Below are 22860 nucleotides of genomic sequence, written 5' to 3' on the forward strand. Positions count from 1 at the left end.
TAAGCACTGCGTCAGGGGAGTATTCTAAATTCATTCTTCCAACATTTGCCTTTCATTTATGTACAGACCTGGAATTCCCTATCGCTGGAAATTCTTATTACCTTCTAGTTTAGAAAATGCTGAAGTCTTACTTATTTAGAAAATTGATTCTAATTCATTAGAAAATATCCCAGTCTGTTGATGCAGATTGTACTTTCGCTCTGAACCATGATTTGGGGATATATTGGGGGTTATACAAACCTAACATGAAGACAGTTATTTACCCTTTCAAACACTAGGACTACAGAACACCCTATGATACTAACGGTATTTTAAAACAAAATTTAAGAAAGCATTTTTTCAGTCAACGCACAATTAATTGGTGGAATTTAATATGGGAGACTGTTTTGGCTAATAATATTGCTGACTTTAAAAAGGGTTTGGCTAGGTTTCTGGAGGACAGGCCCATTAACCAGACTAAGGTATTACTATTCTTCCTTTTGAGAGTGAACATAGTAAATGACGGCAGATAAAGCACAGTTACTTACCGTAACAGGTGTTATCCAGGGACAGCAGGCAGATATTCTTAACACATGGGTGACGTCACCGACGGAGCCCTCGGTACGGACCTTTTTAACTAGAAGTTTCTAGTTGGCCGCACCGCGCGTGCGCGAGTGCCTTCCCGCCCGACGGAGGAGTGCGTGGTCCCCAGTTAGTATAAGCCAGCTAAGAAGCCAACCCGGGGAGGTGGGTGGGACTTAAGAATATCTGCCTGCTGTCCCTGGATAACACCTGTTACGGTAAGTAACTGTGCTTTATCCCAGGACAAGCAGGCAGCATATTCTTAACACATGGGTGACCTCCAAGCTAACAAAGAGGGAGGGGGGATGGTTGGCCATTAGGAAAATAAATTTTGTAACACAGATTGGCCGAAGTGTCCATCCCGTCTGGAGAATGCATCCAGACAGTAGTGAGTAGTGAACGTGTGAACTGAGGACCAAGTGGCCGCCTTGCAGATTTCCTCGATGGGCGTGGAGCGGAGGAAAGCCACGGAAGCAGCCATAGCTCGGACTCTGTGGGCCGTGACAGTTCCTTCCAGTGAGAGACCGGCCCGAGCGTAGCAGAAAGCAATACAGGCAGCAAGCCAATTTGAAAGTGTCCGTTTGGAGACAGGACGACCCAAACGGTTGGGGTCGAAAGACAAAAAGAGCTGAGGGGCTGTTCGGTGAGCTCTGGTACGATCAAGATAGTAAGCAAGGGCACGCTTACAATCCAGCGTGTGCAACGCCTGTTCCCCAGGATGCGAGTGAGGCTTAGGGAAGAAGACGGGTAGCACAATGGACTGGTTGAGGTGAAAAGCTGAGACCACCTTGGGAAGGAATTTAGGGTGGGTACGCAGAACAACCTTGTCAGGGTGAAAAACAGTGAAAGGTGGGTCGGCAACCAGTGCATGCAGTTCGCTAACTCTCCTGGCAGAGGTGATGGCAATTAGGAAAAGCACCTTCCAGGTAAGAAGCCTGAGAGAAGTTGTGGCAAGAGGCTCAAACGGAGGTTTCATGAGAGCTGAGAGAACCACATTCAGGTCCCAGACGACAGGAGGAGGCTTGAGAGGCGGTTTGATGTTGAAGAGTCCTCTCATGAATCTGGAAACCAGAGGATGAGCCGTGAGGGGTTTTCCGAGAATAGGCTCATGAAACGCAGTGATGGCACTGAGGTGGACTCTGATGGAGGTAGTTTTGAGGCCAGCGTTGGACAGTGAGAGCAAATATTCCAAGACAGTTTCCACCGCTAAGGAGGTGGGTTCTTGGTGATGCCGGAGACACCAGGAGGAAAATCTGGTCCACTTCTGATGGTAACATTGGAGAGTGGCCGGTTTCCTGGAAGCGTCCAAAATGAGGCGGACCGGTTGAGATAGATTCTCCGGAGAGGTCAGCCCGAGAGAAACCAAGCTGTCAGGTGGAGCGAAGACAGATTGGGATGTAGCAGAGACTGATGCTGTTGCGTAAGTAGAGTAGGAAACACAGGAAGTAGAATGGGTTCTCTGGAGCTGAGCTGGAGCAGGAGTGAGAACCAGTGTTGGCGAGGCCACCGAGGTGCGATAAGAATCATGGTGGCGTGGTCTTTGCGGAGTTTGGACAAGGTCCGCAACATCAGAGGAAGTGGAGGGAAGGCATACAGGAACCGATCCCTCCAATCGAGCAGGAATGCATCCGGGGCCAGACGGTGAGGAGAGAAGAGTCTGGAGCAGAATAGGGGCAGCTGATGATTGTGAGGGGCTGCAAAGAGGTCCACCTGCGGAGTGCCCCATCGAGCAAAGACGGAGAGCAGAGTCGGGGGGTCCAACGTCCACTCGTGGGGTTGAAGGATGCGACTGAGATTGTCGGCCAGAGAGTTCTGCTCGCCCTGGATATAGACCGCTCTGAGAAAGAGATTGCGGTCCGTGGCCCAGGTCCAGATGCGCAGAGCCTCCAGACAGAGGGGGCGAGATCCGGTGCCGCCTTGCTTGTTTATGTAGAACATGGCGACTTGATTGTCCGTGCAGAGGAGGAGGACTTGAGGGCAGAGGAGATGCTGGAACGCCTTGAGGGCGTAGAACATGGCTCTGAGTTCCAGGAAATTGATGTGATGACGACGCTCCTGTGGGGTCCAAAGTCCCTGGGTGCGTAGATCTCCTAGGTGAGCTCCCCACGCATAGGGGGACGCATCCGTGGTGATGATCATAGAGTGAGGGGGTAGATGAAAAAGTAGACCCCTGGAAAGATTTGAGGAGTTCAACCACCATTGGAGAGATCGCTGAAGAGATGATGTCACAGAGATGGGATGAGAAAGAGGATCCGTAGTCTGTGACCACTGGTTGGCGAGAGTCCACTGAGGCGTGCGAAGGTGGAGACGAGCCAGAGGAAGGACATGCACCGTCGAGGCCATGTGACCCAGGAGGACCATCATCTGCCGGGCAGGAATGGAGGGATGTATGAGCACCTGACGACAGAGGTGGAGCAGGGTCCGCTGACGATCGGAGGGGAGAAAAGCCCTCATTAGTGTGGTGTCCAGAACTGCTCCAATGAATTGAAGTCGCTGGGTGGGAAGCAGATGCGACTTGGGGTAGTTGATCTCGAACCCCAGGAGGTGGAGGAGAGAGATGGTGTGATGAGTAGCCTGTAGCACAAGTTGAGACGTAGGTGCTTTCACCAACCAATCGTCCAAATAGGGGAACACCTGGAGGTTGTGAGACCTGAGGAAGGCCGCTACCACTATAAGGCACTTGGTGAAGACCCTGGGTGAGGAAGCGAGGCCGAACGGTAGCACCTTGTACTGATAGTGATGGTGCAGTACCTGGAACCGCAGGTAGCGGCGAGAATTTTGATTGATGGAGATGTGAGTGTAGGCCTCTTTGAGGTCCAGGGAACATAGCCAGTCGTGTTGAGAAAGAAGAGGGTAGAGCGTGGCAAGGGAGAGCATTCTGAACTTCTCCTTGACCAGACACTTGTTGAGGTCCCTGAGATCGAGGATGGGACGGAGGTCTCCCGTCTTTTTGGGTACCAGGAAGTAGCGGGAGTAGAATCCCTGCCCCCTTTGATCTGGAGGTACTTCTTCGATGGCATTGAGAAGGAGGAGGGATTGAACCTCCCTCAGGAGGAGGGGGGTTTGAGATGAGTTTGAAGCAGACTCTACGGGAAGGTTGTCCGGAGGTAGAGTCTGGAAGTTGAGAGAGTAGCCGTGGCGGATGATGTTGAGGACCCACTGGTCCGATGTAATGATTTCCCAACGGCTGGAGAAAATGGTGAGACGACCTCCGATGGGTTGTGGAAGAGGTAGCAAAGGTGGATGACTGGCTATGCCCTGGAGAGAAGAGTCAAAAGGGCTGAGTTTGTTTAGTAGGCTGAGGAGGCTTAGAGGGTTGAGAGGCCTGAGATCGAGCCTGAGCGTGATGTTGCTGTTGACGGGGCCGCCTAGATTGCTGGGGAGGCGGATTGAGTGGCCTGGCTGAGAACCTCCGTTGATAAGATGTTTGTGGCCGATAAGGTCGGGTAGGCGGTGCCTTCTTTTTCGGCTTGATCAGGGTGTCCCACCTGGTCTCATGGGCAGAGAGTTTCTGGGTGGTGGAATCCAGTGACTCTCCAAAAAGCTCATCCCCGAGACAGGGGGCGTTGGCCAGACGGTCCTGGTGGTTGATGTCCAGGTCGGAGACTCTGAGCCAGGCCAAGCGACGCATGGCTACAGCCATGGCAGAGGCCCGAGAGGTGAGCTCGAAGGAGTCGTATATCGAGCGGACCATATACTTGCGCATTTGGAGAAGGCCAGAGATGTGCTGTTGGAATAGCGGGACCTTGCGCTCAGGTAGGTACTTCTGGAGGGCAGACAGCTGTTGGACCAAGTGTTTGAGATAGAAGGAAAAATGGAAGGAATAGTTGTTTGCCCTGTTGGCAAGCATGGCATTTTGGTAAAGCCTCTTGCCAAACTTGTCCATGGTCTTACCTTCTCTGCCAGGAGGGGTAGAGGCATAGACACTGGAGCCCTGAGTCTTTTTTAAGGTGGATTCCACCAGAAGGGACTCATGGGGCAATTGAGATTTGTCGAATCCAGGAATAGGGATGACACGGTAAAGGTTGTCCAGTTTACGGGGAGCTCCCGGTACCGTGAGGGGATTTTCCAAGTTTTTGTAGAATGTCTCCCGTAGGATGTCATGCACGGGAAGTTTGAGGAACTCCTTAGGAGGTTGCTCAAAGTCTAAGGCTTCTAAAAAGGCTTGGGACTTTTTGGAGTCAGATTCCAGGGGAAGGGACAGAGCAGCAGACATTTCCCTCAGAAATTTAGAGAAAGAGGACTGTTCAGGTTTAGAGGTGGCATCAGGTGCCGATGGTTCCTCATCAGATGAGGAGGGATCCTCCTCGGTATCGAGAGGAGTCTCCTCCCATAAATCAGGATCCCTGACCTCTGGTGCATGTCGGGACACCGGGGTGGAGGGTGCGGTGTGGCGAGTCTTGGACAAAGATTTACCAGAGCGCACCGAAACGGTACCAGGGGAGGACGATCGGCGTCGTTCTCGGTCCCGAGAAGAGTGCCGTACCGCCTGGTGCCGAGGAGGATCCACTGTGGGTTGAGAATGAACCACAGGATCATCATGAAGTTGTTGGGCCGAAAGGATCGGCATCGAGGTGTTTACCGGTACCGAAGGAGTGAACACCGGGGGCTCGGTGCGGGGCTCGGGCCGGTCTGGTACCGGAAGGAGCGGTGCCAGGATAGAGGGTAGCAGTTGTTCAAGTTGTTTCTTCAACTGCTCCTGAAGCTGAGTTTGTAGAATGGCCGAGATACGGTCATCTAGGGGTGGCATCGGAACCGCTTTCTTTTTCTTCGGTTCCTTGGATGCCGCTCCACGCCCCGGCGATGAGGAGGCCGATGACGAGGCACTCACCGATATCGGGGCGGAGCGTTTACGGGACCGGTGCGATGCCGGTAGGGACGGTGTCGCCACCGTAGCAGGAGGGCGCTCGAGGGAAGAGGAAGGCTTCTTAGCCGGCTTACCTGGCGCCAGTGGCGCCGATGCGGGGTCGGTCGGTGTCGAGCTTGACGGTGCCGATTTTTGTGGTACCGCCGTTGAAGGTGAGGAATCCATCGCCGACTCGGAGAAAAATTTAGAACAAAAGCGCGAGCGGGAAGGCAAAAAGTGATTTCAACGGCCGTTGAAAAAATACACGCGTCTTCTTCGCTCCGCGGAAACGAAGAAACTGGGGACCACGCACTCCTCCGTCGGGCGGGAAGGCACTCGCGCACGCGCGGTGCGGCCAACTAGAAACTTCTAGTTAAAAAGGTCCGTACCGAGGGCTCCGTCGGTGACGTCACCCATGTGTTAAGAATATGCTGCCTGCTTGTCCTGGGATAAAGACCTGAACGGTCCATCCATAAGTAATACATGATTTGATTAACTTGTCTCTTTGATATTTCTGGGTCATAGACTGTAAAGTCCACCTGGTATAGTCCTAGGTTCCAAATGCTGAAGTTGCCGTCCAAGCTCACTCCCGCCTATCCAACCATCCTGTTGTTTGCAGGATATCTATTGTAAAGTCTGGCCAGTAACATCCTCGTGTTCCATATTAGTGGAGTTCCCATTGATGTCCACCCCAGCGAACAGACTTCCTACTAGGATATGCTAGGTATTTCCAGGACCAGAACTAACAGAAACTAGATGTGAAACTGGATGGACCGCGCGACTGATCCAACACAGTACTTATAATCTCATATGTCCATCTCGTTACAGAGTAAGTTTTGTTGGTTTTTTTGGTTTTTTTTTAGCAATCTGATCAATCCCATGCGCTTTGGGAGCAGAAACATCTATCAAAATTCTTAGCATTTCTTACCACTGAGAAGAGACATTGTCTGAAATGTAGGATAGTTTCAGAATGGATCTTTTCAACTTAATATCTTCTCTTTAGATTGTTATTGAAATTAGATTGAAAAAAATACAGAAATGTGTTACGGGTATTCTGGAGTAAAGCACATAAGATCACTTGCACGAAGAAATCAGAAAAATTATAGCAAATTAATTGGAGTAAAAACCCACCTTCCTCATCATAGTTAGACATATCATCTGCTATCATTGCACTGAAGTCTAAAAGAAGGTTCCACGTATCCTTGGGTATTGATCGTTTATGATGTTCCTAGGAGGTAGGGAAAAGCACACTGTATTACTTAGCTAAGTAAATGTTAAATCACGAGCTCCTTAAGAAATTAAAATATACTGAACGTTCTCTCTTTCTCTTCTTGCCTCACCTCACACTGTAGACATCGCCATGTAATCACATGTCAAACCAGTTATGCAAAACAGCTTTAAAGTGCCGTACTAGTCTGAATAAAAGACAACTTCCTAGTATTTGGTTCACTTTAGTAAAAACACCTCAATGCAGCCAATACCAACCATCGTCTCTACTGACCCAATCACTGACTTGTCCTTCCACCACTAAGCCCCATCCCTCAACTCCCAGACCCTACTTTCCCACGCCCAAAAGAGTCCCTCTACCCATTCTGTCTTTGAGTCTCTGCTCTTCTTGCCTCAATGCCTCTCTTTCCCCTCTTCAGCCCAGCCTATTCAGACCTGACCAACAAGAAAGCAGATCCAGCAGCCTGGTATTTCATTAACCTCCCTCTACAGCCTGCTCCTTCTGATTCCACGCTCTTTCCTGGCCCAATTCACTAAATCTGGCGGGATACATCCATATGGGTTAGCTCTGTATATTCTATTCAAATTGCACAGCAAAAAAACCTCTGTCTATACCATGCTAGGAATAAACCTCATTTCCATGGTTAGGCTAGAGATTCTCTCATATTTACTGCTGATGCTCATCTCAACACTTGCGTTGTACATTCATAAGGTGTAATTGCAGAATAAAGGTAGCAATACCCTCTATCTGCAGAGTCGACTTTTTCATTAACTACTGTAGTAGGTCCATAAACATTCGCTAATTTGGTAGGTTTTTAAAAAAAAATATTTATTCATTTTTAAAACTTATAATAAGTGTGACAACAAATAATAACATTTTAACTTAAATACAACACTTAATATTCTCCAGTAATCCATTTTAAAACTTATCTCCCCCCTCCCTCCCATTCTATAACAATTTTTAACTCACATAAATGCATACAATAAATTCCCTTCTTAACATTCCTTATAATCATACAAAAACCAAAATCTACCCTTCCCCCAACTTTGGACATACACAATTAAAGGGAAAAAAGGTTTTTACTCATTACAACATTTTGTTAAAGGCTCCCAAACATCCAGAAATTTTTTTAAATAAACGCTACTTTGTTTTTAAGCTGAGGATGGGCACCTGGATGATGTGCTGCCAGTAAGACTCTTTTTCTTCCTCTCTTACTCAATTTGTAGTGTTCCCTCATTGAGATTTTGTATAGATTTTACAGTATACAGCACAGTCACCATATAAAGGCACTTGGCAATACTTGATAAGAGCAATGCGTTCTCTCTTCCTCAAAGATAGTTTTAGGCTAAGCATTTGCTATTTGAACTCTGTAGTGCTCCATAAATTCCTAAGGTTCATACAACTGATCTATAAACATATAGGAACAGCAGGTCAGAAAAGCTTAAGCTAGTGTCATCCTGGAGTGGAGTACCTACTTAATGGTTGAGACCCTGGAGAACTGGGCTCAGTCCTATTGCAGGTCCTTGTGACCTTGGGCAAGTCACTTAACCTTTCATTGCCCCGAGTACAAAACACTTTAGATTGTGAGTCCACTAGAAAAAAAGTGATCCTTTCGGTCTGGGTGAGTAGCGCCTCGCCATCTTATTGGGCCTGGAGAAACCACTTGCATGCTCCGTTGTTACTAGAGCGCAGGGCAGCTTGTTTTAGGTTTAAATGTAAAAAACTGGTTCTTCAAATTTAGAACCCTTATATACAATCCGGGGTAGCATCTTGAACCCCTTCTACGAGCGCCTTAGGCTTGGATGGTTTGGTGTTACAGGACACCAGGGGCGTATATATATTTTTTTGGTGGGGAAGGGATGTCGGGACCTCTTCTTTCAGGGGACTATAAGAGTCAAAGTCCTCTGGAATTGTTTTGTTCTTTGTTCCTTCAATTTTTGTGTTGAGTTGGGGAGGTGGATTGGGTCTGTGGGAATTGGGGGGGGGGCTGGGGGGCTTGTTAATTTACTGGATTCCTTACTATTGCCTACGGTTTGATAGGTTTCCTGTCTTTTTGGAAAATCAAAAAAATGTTTCAACAGATTGTGAGCCAGTAGGGAAAAGCACCTGCATATAATGTGTACAGCCCTGAATACATCTAGTAGTGCTAGAAAAAAATGATTATTAGTAGTTGAAATCCTGGCCCAGTCAGGGTGGGCAACAGGAGAAGGCAAAAGGCCCTGACAACCATGGTTATAGGATGAGTCAGGCTTCTGGACATGTTAAAAGTCCAAAATACCCCTAACGTGATCTCAAATCAGTAATACAGAGATGTAATGGGGGAAAACATATTTCCTGGTATTTATTAACTGCCTTTTATGAAGAGATTCACCCAAGGCGGTATACAGCATAATGAATGAAAACCTGACAAAATGTAAATAAGTACATTGAACAGTGCAGTTAGATAGCTTCAACTTACCAACAAAAATGTATTCCATAAGTCTAAGAATTTGAATCTCCCATTTAATACTAAGTTCCAGTAGGCGATGGCCATTTCTAAATCTGCAAATTTAAAACATATCACATAAATATGAAGACAGAAAAGGAAAAATGGACCTGAATCTCTTCACACACACCCCTCCAAAGTCACAAAATGATCAAAACAACTTTTACAAATCAAATCTAAACATGTACAAGTTAGGGCAGGGGGTAGGCAATTCCGGTCCTCGAGAGCCGGAGCCAGGTCAGGTTTTCAGGATAGCCAAAATAAATATGCATGAGATAGATTTGCATCTCAAGAAGGCAGTGCATGCAAATCCATCTCATACTTATTCATTGTGGATATCCTGAAAACCTGACCTAGCTCCGGCTCTCGAGGACCGGAATTGCCTACCCCTGAGTTAGGGGAAGGGAAAATACTCTCTTAAGTTGTGTCTATGTCACATGAACTGTCTTTCTTTTTTTTTTTTTTCCTACTCCTCCACCTGACTCCTTCACATCTCTCTGGGTTAGTCACTAAAAGCAATCCTCCAAGGCCAGAGCCAGGGACTACTACGATGTATTTCTGCTTAGTGACCCCTCATCCTGTGAGGTTAGGCCCTAACTTATTTTCTATCAGGGTAAATAATGGCAATATGGCCACTTGCCACTGAACATTTGGGTTATTTGGTTTCCCCTCCGGAGGAAGCAAGAGAACGCGAAATTCGAGTCAGGGGGTTGGCTTGAGTTCTGTCTATTTGAGGTTGCATATGGGTTGCCCAGTTAACGGGACCTACACTAACCAGCCATGATTATTTAGATAAGTCATCAGCTTTTCTGTTAAGAATTTATCTAATCTTGGTGACTGCTTAAGTGGCAGTTGGACAGTGAGTGCTATGATGGTCCTATTGGGCAATCTCTGTTTTGTTCACTATATATTGAACGCAACTTGGTTGCGAGTCTGAGCACTGCACAAATATTTATAAAATATGATTTATTTGTGGACTATTTATTTATTAATTGACTCCCACTGTATATTTAGTCACTTTCCACTGAAGTGGTACTGGATAGAACCCATGGGAATTTAGAAGAAAATATTTCTGAAATATGAGAGACCAGAAACAGCTTTTTATTAATGCACAATTTATTTTATACTTAAAAAAAAAAAAAAAAAGATATGGTTTACATAAAATATTCATTTTGTATTGTTTGTATGTGCCGCCTACAAATTTGAAGACGGGAACACTAATCATCAAAGCTAATCATCATTCCGGCATGGTTTTCAAATCATCCATAATTCTAATCACTTTTAAACATTAAGGCCCCATTTTACTGCGCCCGGGGCGCTAAATGCTCTGACGCTGCTCTAACGCTCATAGGAAACCTCTACCACTGCTTAGTAAAGGACACATTCATTAACTTTACATCCTTACTACAGGAGCATGAGTTGGTAAGAGGTTTGGGAATGGTATTAAAGAGAAAATATTAGAGAATTTAAATATTGGTTGGAGAATGGGAATTTGCAGCTCCCTAGTTTAAGTGAGGCCAAACTACTCTGCAGAGATATAAAACATACAATCAGAAACAGCTTATTACACAGCAATTTTGCATGCGCAATATTTGCAGGAATACATACCTAAACCTTTTTGCCCTGGATTTTTTGCAAAGTTGAAGGTAAACTGGTAAAAATCTTTAAATCTTCCTGGTTCTTTTAACTCTTGTTCCATCTTAGGGAGCTGGGCTTTTAGCTTTTCTATGCTATCACATCTATTCAAAACAAACACGCATATAAATTCATCTGTTTCTTGCTGGATTTATATTTAAATCATTTTTATTGAGCAACTGTAAATCAACATCGTTACAGACAGCAACTTCACAATGCCGATCAAATGAACAGTCCAAACAAAAAGTGTAAGATATACATGCTCAAAATTCAAAATCATGTAATCCCCAAAGACCACCCTTCCCCCCCCCCCCCAACCCTCTACCCCTAGCCAAACAGAAACTACAACCAAAAGAGGAGTGCCTGGGACCATATATATCCATCTACCTATTCAAACAAGAGACAACTACGCACTCTAGGGATCAATGTTGCCCCAAAAGCTCACCAAGTGCTCTTAAATTGACAGCCCAGAGGAGAGTCTAAATGCTGAAATTGTAGTTGTTCCAAATTAAGCAAGGTGAGCATTTGCATCCGCCATTGAAAGAGGGAAGGAGGACTCTGAGAAAGCCAATTAAGTAAAATAACTTTCTTCCCCATCAAGATAGTGCGCTACAAAAAGGAACAATAGCCATGTGGAACAGGCACTTGCAATGAATATAAGTCAAACAATATCAAAGGATCCGACTAGTCCATAGGACCAAATGGAAGACACATAGGTAAGTAAACTGCTCCCCAAAAAATTGAATCTTGCTGGATTTAAAGATTTCCTCTTGGAAAGAAACATCAAAGGCTAAATTCTATCTATCTATTCTGGTTAACATTTTTTATTGATTTTTTTTTTCATATAACAAGTGTGTTATAACCTTTCATACAATTATCTCAAAAATACACTTGATATTTTCATAACATATTTGTATACAACATATCTTATATTATCCTTATTATAATTTTAGACATCATATAAAATATAATGATTTATCAATTATTATTTAATTCTGAATCCCTTTCCCTCCCCTTATTTTGTTATTTGCATATAATATAACAACTATTATAATAATTTATTTATATTTTTTGATAAAGCGAATAAAACCCACCCTTCCCTCCCCTCCTTTAACCATTATCTTATTATGGGAAAAATTATATCAATCATTACAAAAATCTGTTAACGGTCCCCAAATCTTCTTGAACTTATCAATATATCCTTTTTGTGTTGCAAATGTACGCTCCATCTTATATATAAGGCAAACTGAATTCCACCAAAAGTTATAATTCAATCTATCACAATTCTTCCAGTTATGTGTAATTTGTTGAACTGCTACTTCAGTCAATATAAATAAAAGTTTATTCTATCTATCTATTGATTAGTATATTACATATCATCCCCTCCCCCCAACACACAGATTCTGCACTGATAGTTCACTCTTTTACTAGTGAAAAGAAATCAAGATGGCCAATAAACTAAGAAATTAAAAGGAAAATAAAAATGTGTTCAATTGTCAGAATGACCCTAACATCAAAATAGAAGCTCTAAAATGTGAAGCAGAAAAGTGTAAGAATGGTTCACATCCAGCCACTGGTGTTTGCAATGGTCACCGATGACTTCTGTCCTACTCTGATCAGATTTATTTTCTAACATCTAGGAAAATCCATTGGGAAGAGCCTTGCAACAGTGAACGCCCAAGAAATGTATAGCTTCATCCAATATGTTCACATCCAATGTGAACATCCAATGTGTTCACCCACTCTTGTGACTATGAGGGAAAAAACAAACAAACCTTGATAAAGTCTCCAAGGACCCAGTCTATTAGTGAAGGAGTCTGGGACTGGTTTTCCTAAGTGTTGAACTAAGTTTTCTCTTTAATAAAATGTTGAATTATGTTTAGCTGCAGACCTAACTTATCTGATGTTCTAGCCTGCCTGCACTAGGTGTTGTAGCAGGGCGTTTTAGCTTCTTATGGCTATCTCAGCATAAACGACATGTAACAGAAAGACTGCAGGGCCTAGATAAGTGACCTGCTAATGACCTGCTAGTGTGAGCTTAGCACCAATGATTGTTAAGAAAAGTAACACGTGAACAATTTTTTCTAGAATTCAGTTGTTTAGCCAGAAGAATGAATAAATATCTCTGTAACTCCCGGGTTTCGGCACTTCTGAAGCCAGCTTGGAGCTCAGGAGTCGCATATGTATGCTAATAAACCATCTGTGCTTTCTTCAAGTCTCTAGGTTTTTTGGCTGCCCAAAGTGACCTTTCATTAGTAGAAATAGCTAAATGGTCTTCTATGCCAGGAATGCCCTGAAGACTCCAGCTTATAAGAAGAAAAGTGGTTTTTTGTGTACTTTTTTTTTCTTTTTTTAAATGGAGCACCACCCTCAGTATTTTCCTTCATGAGTGGAATTCATCTGTATGAAACATTTGAACTTAAGAATATCTTTCTGAAAATTACTTGTTTCTTTACAGATGTGTATTACTTAAAAAAGAAAACTAAACAAAAAATGCTCAGACATTATCACTGGAGGCCTTTTCCCCACAGACAAAAAAATGAGAAAAAGACCTAATAAAATGAGGCCTCATGCTTGCCGTATGAATTGGGAAGCCCCGGCCTTTAAAAATTATAAATACGAGCTTGAGAAGCCCCTACATGCCTCCATCAGTCACATCACCTATAAACTGCACTGCTTTACCACTTCTTACAAAGTTCAGATTTCCTCTTACCCCAGTTCTGTCATTCCATCCAGGAACTCTTGCTTTGAGAATTCACATTGTGTTGCTGCCCTGAATTTCCATGCAATGATTAGTACACTAATACTGGCTGGGTCAAGTGCCAAATCATCACAGAATTGCTGAATACCATCTATACCAATTTTATTTTCATCTTGAGGATCTATGGAAAACAAAATATAAATGAAAACGAATACACACACACAACTTCAAAACAAAAATCAGACACAAGGGAGTGCTGTAGTTTTGTCACTTTAGATACATGGACTCCAATGGCAGTCACTGGCGAGGATGAATTTATAACATTTCTCGAGCACAATTTAGTATTGAAATCACCCTGAGTGTCACTGTTTACCCGGGTAAATAAATTGTCTGGCAACTGCCCTCATTCAATACAGCTAAACGGAGGTTTAGTGTTCCTGACTTCTAGCCATACTGAGGAAGATAATTCTTAGGCAGGATTGGGAAAACAATGAGTTTATACTGAATTTTCAAACCTCTGCACCTTGTGCTCCAGGAAAAATCTGCCTGCAAAAAAAAAACCAACCACCCCAAAAAACACCCCAAAACAAAAACAAAAAAACAACCCAAACATGTGCAAAGGCTATGGGTTCTGTTTAGCTGTGGGCAGTTTTAATAGGCAAAACATCTATTATTCCTTTGAAACGTAAGAACAGTGTCTGTGGGTAGGAAGGACCAGAATGGTTGAAACAGAAGCTAGTTTGAAAATTCCCTCCTTCTTTCATAAACTTTCTTGTTACAACTTAATAGTCTTACAGATCTGAACTCTGCATATAATGGGGACCCACCTAACAAGGAGAGATTAGCTGTTATGCTAGGGAGAGGCTTATAGTTACAGATTTCTGGGATACACAAGTCATACTAGCTGTAAGGACAGAAAATATTAATCACTCACACGAGTCCTGCTAAAGAAGCAGAATATCATTTCTGGTAATAACAACTATAAGACTTTTGGATAAAAATATACAGCCAGTTTGAAGCCCATCATGTGATTTAAATGAACAGCCCACCACTCTAGGAAACTCCAAATGGAAGACAAAAATTATTGGTTGAAACAGCTGACAATTGTGGACAGGAATTTAAAAGGAAACAGGCACCATATGCAAAACAGAGGTTGATTTCTAAGATTACCAATTACTGTATTTAGCAGGATTAGGTATGCTCTAATTTCACTCGTTGTTAGAAAGGGAAAAAGAAATTTGGAGACATGCAATTATAAAGCAAATATCCATTTTTAGAACAAAAAATGGAGGGGGGAAAAACAACCCAAAGCCCTATAATCAGGCAAATACAGAAACAGTATTGCTGAAAGATACTAAAGAGTGCTTCTTCCCTGCTGTTTCAGCTGTGGGCAAACCTAAATGTCACAGCTCATCAGGGCTTCAGCTCTAACATCTCACACTCCTATGATGACAGGCCTGGTATTGGGGTGATTTGAGCTATGTCTGCATTCTTTTCTGAGCTACACCAGCCAAGAAAATTGCAATTTTGGGGGCCTTTGGCTTCTGCCACCCTGAACTCCTCAGAGTATAAAAACAGAACCATAAAAGAAGCAAAAGAAATTCAACTTGTCAACAAAACAACTCAAGTACCTTAGCTCAGCACTATTTCTTATTTTGTTTGCATCATATGGCAAAGCTCAGACTGTCAAATTTTAATCCCCACTGCAAAGCATTCTAAATGCTGTGCACACTGTCATCCTTCTCTACTGCTGCCTTGTCCGCTGCTCTCAATTTTAAAGGATTTCTCGCCCTCATATCCATCCATCACCACTCCTGCCATACCACCTCCATCCTCCTGCTTCCCTGTGGTCTTGAATGAGCCACTTAACCCTCCAGGGTCTCCAGAAACAAACAGATTGCAAGCCCTCTAGAGACCCCAAAATACCTGCTCCTGAATGTAACTTGCTTTAAGTTATTCCTGGAAAAGATGTGAGCTAAATCCAAAATCCCTTTCTACCCCCATACACTATCAACTTGAGATATCCCCAATCCTGGCCATCAAAGCAACTCTCAACCTATCTATCCACCTAGGTTTATCTGCTAAACCTTATTGGTCCATCTATTGATCCACTCATAAGCTCCCCTACTTCTCCCTAGTTAATTTCCAATTCTGGACTTTCCTTCTTCCTTGTCCCAGATGCCCCTTCTCTTATTTTTACAGCTTTAACTTAGAGAATGACACAGTGACAAAATTTATCACTGTCTCTGTCCCCACGGATAACCGTGGAAACCATCCTGTGTCATTCTTTAGTGTCTATCTCAACCTCAGTCCTTCTACACTAGCATTCTTCAATGCAAGGCCTGAGGGTCAGTGCCTGGCCCATTCATACTCTGATGAATCTTCCCTCTCTCCTTAAACATGAGAACATAAGAATAGCCTTACTGGGTCAGACCAAAGGTTCATCAAGCCCAGTAGCCCATTCTCACGGTGGCCAATCCAGGTCCCTAATAACCTGGCCAAAGCCCAACCATTCCATGCTACCGATCCAGGGCAATCCATGTCTTTCCCAATAACAGACTATGGACTTTTCCTCCAGGAACTTGTCCAAACCTTTTTTTAAATCAGTTATATTAACCGCTCTTACCACATCCTCTGGCAACTCGTTGCGGATGTTAACTATTCTCTGAGTGAAAAAATATTTTCTTCTATTGGTTTTAAAAGTATTTCCCTGTAAAGAATGACATGGGGATGGTTTCCCGCTGTTATCTGCGGGGACAGGAATGGTGATAAATTCTGTCACCGTGTCATTCTTACTTTAACTATTTTGCTTTTCCCTCACAGCTCTTTGCCTACATTTTACTTCCATTTTTACTCCAGCACCCAAATTACTGGCATGGTAATTGCCTGAGCATACTGTATAAGCCATGTGGTCTTTATCTGCCATAATTTTCTAAGGCCTCGATGCTCTAAAATCACTATTAAAATTTTGTGGGTTGCTGTGGTGCTGGTATATTGTCCGATTTGAAAACAATGAGCCATGTTCAAACAACTTTGCATGTAAATGAGGTTCACCGAGGTCTGTGATAATCCCATCTGATCAGTCGTAGGAGAAAGTAATCAACACATGTGCAGAATAGTTAATGGTTCGAGGCACAAATGCGCACATGCACCAGGAAAACCTACATCGTAGTTACTCATGAGCATCAATCATAGGTGTGCTTTATTGTAGCATGTCATATGTACTGATAGCTGTAAGGTGCTTGTGTTGCAAAAGCAATTTCAAATGATGGCACTGTCCCCCAATTTATTTATTTTTTTAATCTTTATTCATTTTCATATCGTACAACAAGTGTATAATCAATCAAAAATTTTTTTACAAATCACTTGACATTCTTACTTATAATCATTAAAGTATAAAGGAATCCCTCTCCACCCACCCCATCCATTAATAATAAACAAATTAGCAAATATCATATTTCCAAATCCCACCCTACCTATATCTTATATAATAACAAGGTATTTAAGGTGTCTGATAGGCCCCCAAATCTTTTTAAAATTATGATAATTTCCCTGCTGTATAGCAAGCACTCTCTCCATTTTAGAAATATGACAAACTGAATTTTAATTTCCATGTCTTATGCAATCGGCAGCCGACCTGCCAGCATACACTTTTAATGAGCGCACATGAGACACGCCTTTAACACACCTACTTTATAATGATGATATATGGCCCTCCTCCCATATGAAAAATGCATCCTGTTATTTTAATCTCCATCTAGAATCTGCAGCCCAGACTTGCCAGCGTGTATTTTGACACATGCGCACATGTGCATGAGACACGCTTTTAATACACTACAGCACACATGTCAAACAAGACCCAGGGGCCGAATCCGGCCCGCCTGGCTGTTTCATGTGGCCCGTGGTGACTGCGCCGCATCTAAGTGCCTGACTGTGCAGCCCCAGTCCCAGTGACGCAACAGCGCTCCAAGCTTCTCACCAAGCTGCTTCATTACCCATTTGCAAGCAGAAGGACCCAGTCCCAGTATAAAAGCTAAGTTGGAGCAGGGCGCTCCATACAAGTGCCTGACCATGTCACAGGTGTCTAAGGGTGAGGAAGGATCTATACTTCACTAAGACTAAGGGCTCCTTTTACTAATGTGCCCTAGCATTTTTAGCGCACGCACGAAATTACCGCACGCTACACTGCGTGATATATTTCTAGAATAACGCCAGCTCAATGCTGGCGTTAAGGTCTAGCACGCGCGCTATTCCGCACGTTAAAGCCCCAACGCACCTTAGTAAAAGGAGCCCAAAGTATCTTAATAAAATATTTGGCCCTTGGCTTCGCCTGCGTTTTAGATTTTGGCCCCTTATGTGATTGAGTTTGACACTCCTGCACTACAGGCACCTCTAGACCTGTCGGTATTTTAGGCTCATTAAAGGTCAGCATTTCATTTAGTGCATCACTAGGCAATGTTAAGGCATCACCAGGAATACTTGTTTTAATATTAATGATCTCGTTGTACTACATTTGCATAGCAGAGTTAGAGGCTGTTACAAAGCATGGAAAAGACTGCGGTGAGCCATGATGTGCATCAGTAAGTAAAATACTTTGACGCTAAACCGTTAGAACTAGTTTAGCATCAATCGTTAAAATGCCGGGTAGGTTTAGAAAATTGAGGCCCAAGTGACTAGACATTAAGCTAGGCTTTTCTCCTAGCTTTCTCTCAGGCTTTCGCAATCATTGAATTAAGATGAGACCTTAGGGGAAGAGTGATTGATTAACTGTGATAATTATACACTGCCACTCTCCCCCTAAAGTTTCATCCATTTAATCACCAAAACTTTTAGGACTCTTGCCTCCTGAGATTTCTGGTGTGCGGCGACACACTAGCGAGGAGTCATCGTCCACGCCAGCTGCCTGCCTACAGGACGTGTCTCGTCCTGTAGGAAGTCAGCCGTCGCAGATGACTCTCTTGGCCGGGGTCTCTCCTCTTCTCCCCACATCTCCCGGAACCCTCCATCGGCAGGGTCGCGGCCAGATGGGTCTCCACGCATTCGCGGACGTCGACACCATGACATCACGCTCGTGCGTGACATCATCGCATCGATGTCCGGGTGCCTTCTGGCTGGGGCACTGAATTTAGTGTGCCGTCAGCTAAAAGTTTCTTGTTACACTATTTTCTTCACCACTAAATAATCTTACCCAAACCCTCCCCTTACTTCACCTCAAGAGTTTGTTTCCTACTTTCCTGCATTCGTACTGCAGAACATCTCTAGCAACACTCTCATTCCCATACCAACTTTCTATATTCAAATTCAAATTCATTTTTGTCTACTATCAAGTCTGCTTGTGTCTCACAAATGCCTTTGCTTAGCCATCCCTTTGCCACACTGATGATCTCCTCTCTACCCTGATAATGGCTGACTTCTTCCATAAAAAGGTTAACAGATTTAATCTTGAATTCTCTACCTGCCTTCTCCTCACCTCCCCCACTTCCTTCTCTGAAATCAAAGATTGAGGAACTTGTCCATCTTCTCTACTTCTAAATTCACTTGTTCCAATGACCCAATTCCAACCCAGCTTCTCCATTTTTATCTCCCTTGCAGTCATGCTGTCTGTCACATCTCACTTTATAACTTTCTACTGCAACTATTTCAACTGCCTTTGGACATCCTGTGATCACACCACTCCTCATAAACCTTCACTAAGCCATGCATATTCTAACTCTTGTTGCATCTTACTCTACCTGTTCACTTCCAAAAAACTTAAAATGTTCACTTCCTTGATCTTCTTCCATTCAGGTGGGCAAACTATGCCTGCAGGCTGAAAATAACCTATAGGAACCTTTCCTCCAATCCTCAATAGGCCAATCCATCCTGGCCTGCAACCATAGGTGTCTGAATGGGGGGAGGGGGGACCAAGGAGACCATGGTCCCCTCAAAATACTTCCTGTAGGGATGGGGCCAATGGAAATCCCTCGGGGATCCCCATGGCTCTGCATTGATCCCATGGGGTCCGTCATGGGGCTCCCACAAGGAAGGAAGCACCTCTTGTGGGGTTCCCACAGTGTACCTGTCTCCTGGCTCAGACATTCAAGTAGGCCTCCTCCGTCGGGAAAGCTTCCAGGTCAGCTGCCTGTGGGTTTGTGAAGAAACAAGTGTCGCTGGAAGGAAGGAAGGAGGCTTACTTGGACATCTTAGTGACAGCTAGAACACAGGTACAGACCCGTGGGAGGTGGGCACAAACTTGAGACACATAAGGGATGGAGGGAGGGAGATGGGCAAATTGGGACATGGAAGGAAGGAAGGGAGCATGAACTTGGGACAAAGGATGGAATGAAAAAAGGAGGGGGGGAGGGGGCATGAACTTTGGATACAGAAGGGAAGAAGGCAGGGAGGGAGAAGGCAGGGAAAGAGATGCTGAGGTGGAGAAGGAATAGAAATGGAGAATTGTTAGACATGGGTGTGTGAGTGAGAGAAAGAGATGGTGCACATGGGGAAAGGAAGAAAGAGGAAAATTGTTGGACATAGTGGTGGGGAGGAGTGCAGTAGAGATACATGGGGAAGAGAGACATGAGAGGAAGAAATGTTGGATATAGTGGTAGAGAGGGAACAGTGGAACAGATGGAAAGGGATGCAAGAGAGAGGAATGTTGGGCATGGTGGTAGAGGGAATGGAGGGAGAGATGTGGTATGGTGATGTGGAGGGTTTGATAGAAGGAGAAATATTGGGTATGGAGCTAACGGGCAGGAGCAAAAGATGCTGCACACAGTGTGGGGGAAGAGAGGGAGAAATGTTCAATGTGGCAGTAGAGGGGATAGGAGAGATGCACCCTAGAACCCTATCTCTCTCTTTCCCTATTCCCTTTGCAGCAAGGGAGTGAATGAGAGAAAGAGAGATGGTGGACAGTGAGAGAAGGAGATATGTTGCAGATGGGGGTGGAGGAGAGAGAGGAAGAAATGCTGTGCAGGGAAGGGGAGGGGAAAAGAGTGTTTTGTGTAGTTTAATGTTGTGGTCATCATTATGTATTGTTAATAAGATTATTTTGCGTGTATATTAAAAATGAACCAAAAAAGATGACATTACAATTAGTATTATAGTATTATTATGTGGGTGGGCTTCGGCAGGTCTAAGGCAGAGCTTTTGGGGCCCTCCAAACAAGGACAAGCCCATGTACATGAAAGGACTACTAGTTCACTGAATTCTTTTGTCACTGTATCCATATAAAAATTGGGCACATGACATTTAGAAGCTATGCACTGCACCTCATAATTAGGTTTAAGACACTGAAAAGAGAAAGAACCACCCCAGATATGGCTCTAAAGAATAAAGGGCTTGACACAGCTCTTTCTTCCTACACACAAGGCAGCCTTGCTTTTTGCTTTGCAATTCTTCATTCTGCAAAATGCTTTCTAAAATATAGTTTGAAAACATCACATTTCTTTACTATGTCAAGCTCCTTTCTACCTGAAAAATAAAGCAACAGAACTAGCTTTTTGATAATGATTGACGTAAAGTGAATTAAGATTTATATAGCCAAAGCTTTGAAAAATCTTCAATCTGTAATAACCATCCCACCAATAGAATTTATTTAACCCCCCCCCCCCCCCGTGATAGCGGTTGTTTGTGCAGGGAGCCGCGCTGCTCCAGACGCTCAAAGAGACCTTATGAGCGTTGGGAGCAGCGCGGAGCATTCAGTGTGGCTCCCTGCAATAAAGCACAGTTACTTACCGTAACAGGTGTTATCCAGGGACAGAAGGCAGCTATTCTCACAACCCACCCACCTCCCCTGGTTGGCTTCTCTGCTAGCTATCTGAACTGAGGAGACGCGCCCTATGCTGGGCGGGAAGGCACTCGCACATGCGCGGTGCGGGCGACTCGAAACTTCTAGTTTCTTCAAGCAAGTCTGCTTGTGAGGCGTCCGCATCGGGGCTCCGTCGGATGACGTCACCCATATGTGAGAATATCTGCCTGCTTGTCCTGGGATAATAACCGCTATCACGGTTTAGTAAAAGGTGGGGTTAATTAGTTGCATTTTAATGCTGCCTATCCTACCCAGAAGCTATCCGCAACACATGAGGAACTGTATAAAATCCAGAGCAATCACACAAATCTAAGTGAATTGCATCACAGCTCTGATATGACAAAGCTAAAATCATCTTCTTTTGCCTTTCTCTCTTTCCCTCTCTAATACACATTTTTGCACATTAAACATGCTTTAAGACTATGATGCCTTTCTATTTTCCAATCTCAAGTCCTCCATGCTTTCCATCAAAGGACCACTTAGTTATTTAATTAAGTTGTAAGGAACCTTAAAAGTGAAAGTTCATGATACGCACCTTTGTATCTGTTGTATAGCTGCTCTAACTTCTTTCTGTCCAATGTTCCTTTAACACTTTCACGTATATAAAGCTCAGGATTTTGGAAAAAATTGTCTGTAGCAACATCTAACTTCCAGTCATTTTGTGATAGGCAACTTACTGCAGTCTTTTCACTAGATTGTGTAAAGATCATAAACTGCCGAACTTTGTCCTTCTGTGACGATTTCAACTTGTTCTGTAAAAATTAAGAGAGGTCATGAAAAGTAACAAAAATATTCAGTTCATTTCATCTATGGCAATGGTCTCAAACTCGCAGACTGGGGGCCACATGTGGCCCACCAGGTACTATTTTGAGGCCCTCGGTATGTTTATCATAATCACCAAAGTAAAATAAAAGAGTTTCTTCATCATATGTCTCTTTAGCTATAAATTACAATATTATTATTAAGACTTAGCCAAAAGGAAAGATTTATAAACTATAGAGTTTTACCTCATGCAAAGTTGTCATTTCTTTAATAAGACAATGACTATTTTTTCTGAAGCCCTCCAAGGACCTAGAAATCCCAAAATGTGGCCCCGCAAAGGGTTTGAGTTTGAGACCACTGATCTATGGAACATAAGAACATAAGCAATGCCTCTGCTGGGTCAGACCTGAGGTCCATCATGCCCAGCAGTCCGCTCACGCGGCGGCCCAACAGGTCCAGGACCTGTGCAGTAATCCTCTATTTATACCCCTCTATCCCCTTTTCCAGCAGGAAATTGTCCAATCCTTTCTTGAGAGCCAGGTTTAAATGGTCAATATTTTCAATTGAGAAGGCTAAATAGTGAGGATCCCCAGGGGTCTGTGGTGGGACTGCTGCTTTTTAACATTATTTTTTAATGATCTAGAGATGGGAATAAATAAGGACATAAGAATTGCCATACTGGGACAGACCGAAGGTCCATCAAACCCACAAAGTTGTTCAGAGTTGTTAAATCACAAGCGTGTAAAAATTTGCAAGAAGACCTTTTGAGACTGGTCATCAAAATGGCAGATGATGTTTAATGTGAGCAAGTGCAAAGTGATGCATGTGAGAAAGAGGAACCTGAACTATAGCT

The 22860-nt window shown here is 43.8% G+C and overlaps 1 protein-coding gene across 4 annotated transcripts in view; it reads right to left on the bottom strand.

The window, feature by feature from the left end:
- DCUN1D1 (defective in cullin neddylation 1 domain containing 1) overlaps positions 1–22860 on the bottom strand; it is a 41327-nt gene that overhangs the window by 5585 nt on the left and 12882 nt on the right. For all 4 annotated transcript variants that reach the window (XM_033959592.1, XM_033959591.1, XM_033959594.1 and 1 more), the window contains exons 2-6: positions 21781–21997; positions 13469–13637; positions 10729–10859; positions 9094–9176; positions 6539–6635 (exon numbers count right to left, since the gene is read on the bottom strand). In XM_033959592.1, the coding sequence (XP_033815483.1) occupies positions 6539–6635; positions 9094–9176; positions 10729–10859; positions 13469–13637; positions 21781–21997 (697 nt within the window). The remainder of the gene's footprint in view (positions 1–6538; positions 6636–9093; positions 9177–10728; positions 10860–13468; positions 13638–21780; positions 21998–22860) is intronic.

Source organism: Geotrypetes seraphini, chromosome 9 (assembly GCF_902459505.1).
Source record: "Geotrypetes seraphini chromosome 9, aGeoSer1.1, whole genome shotgun sequence".
NCBI lineage: Eukaryota > Metazoa > Chordata > Amphibia > Gymnophiona > Dermophiidae > Geotrypetes > Geotrypetes seraphini.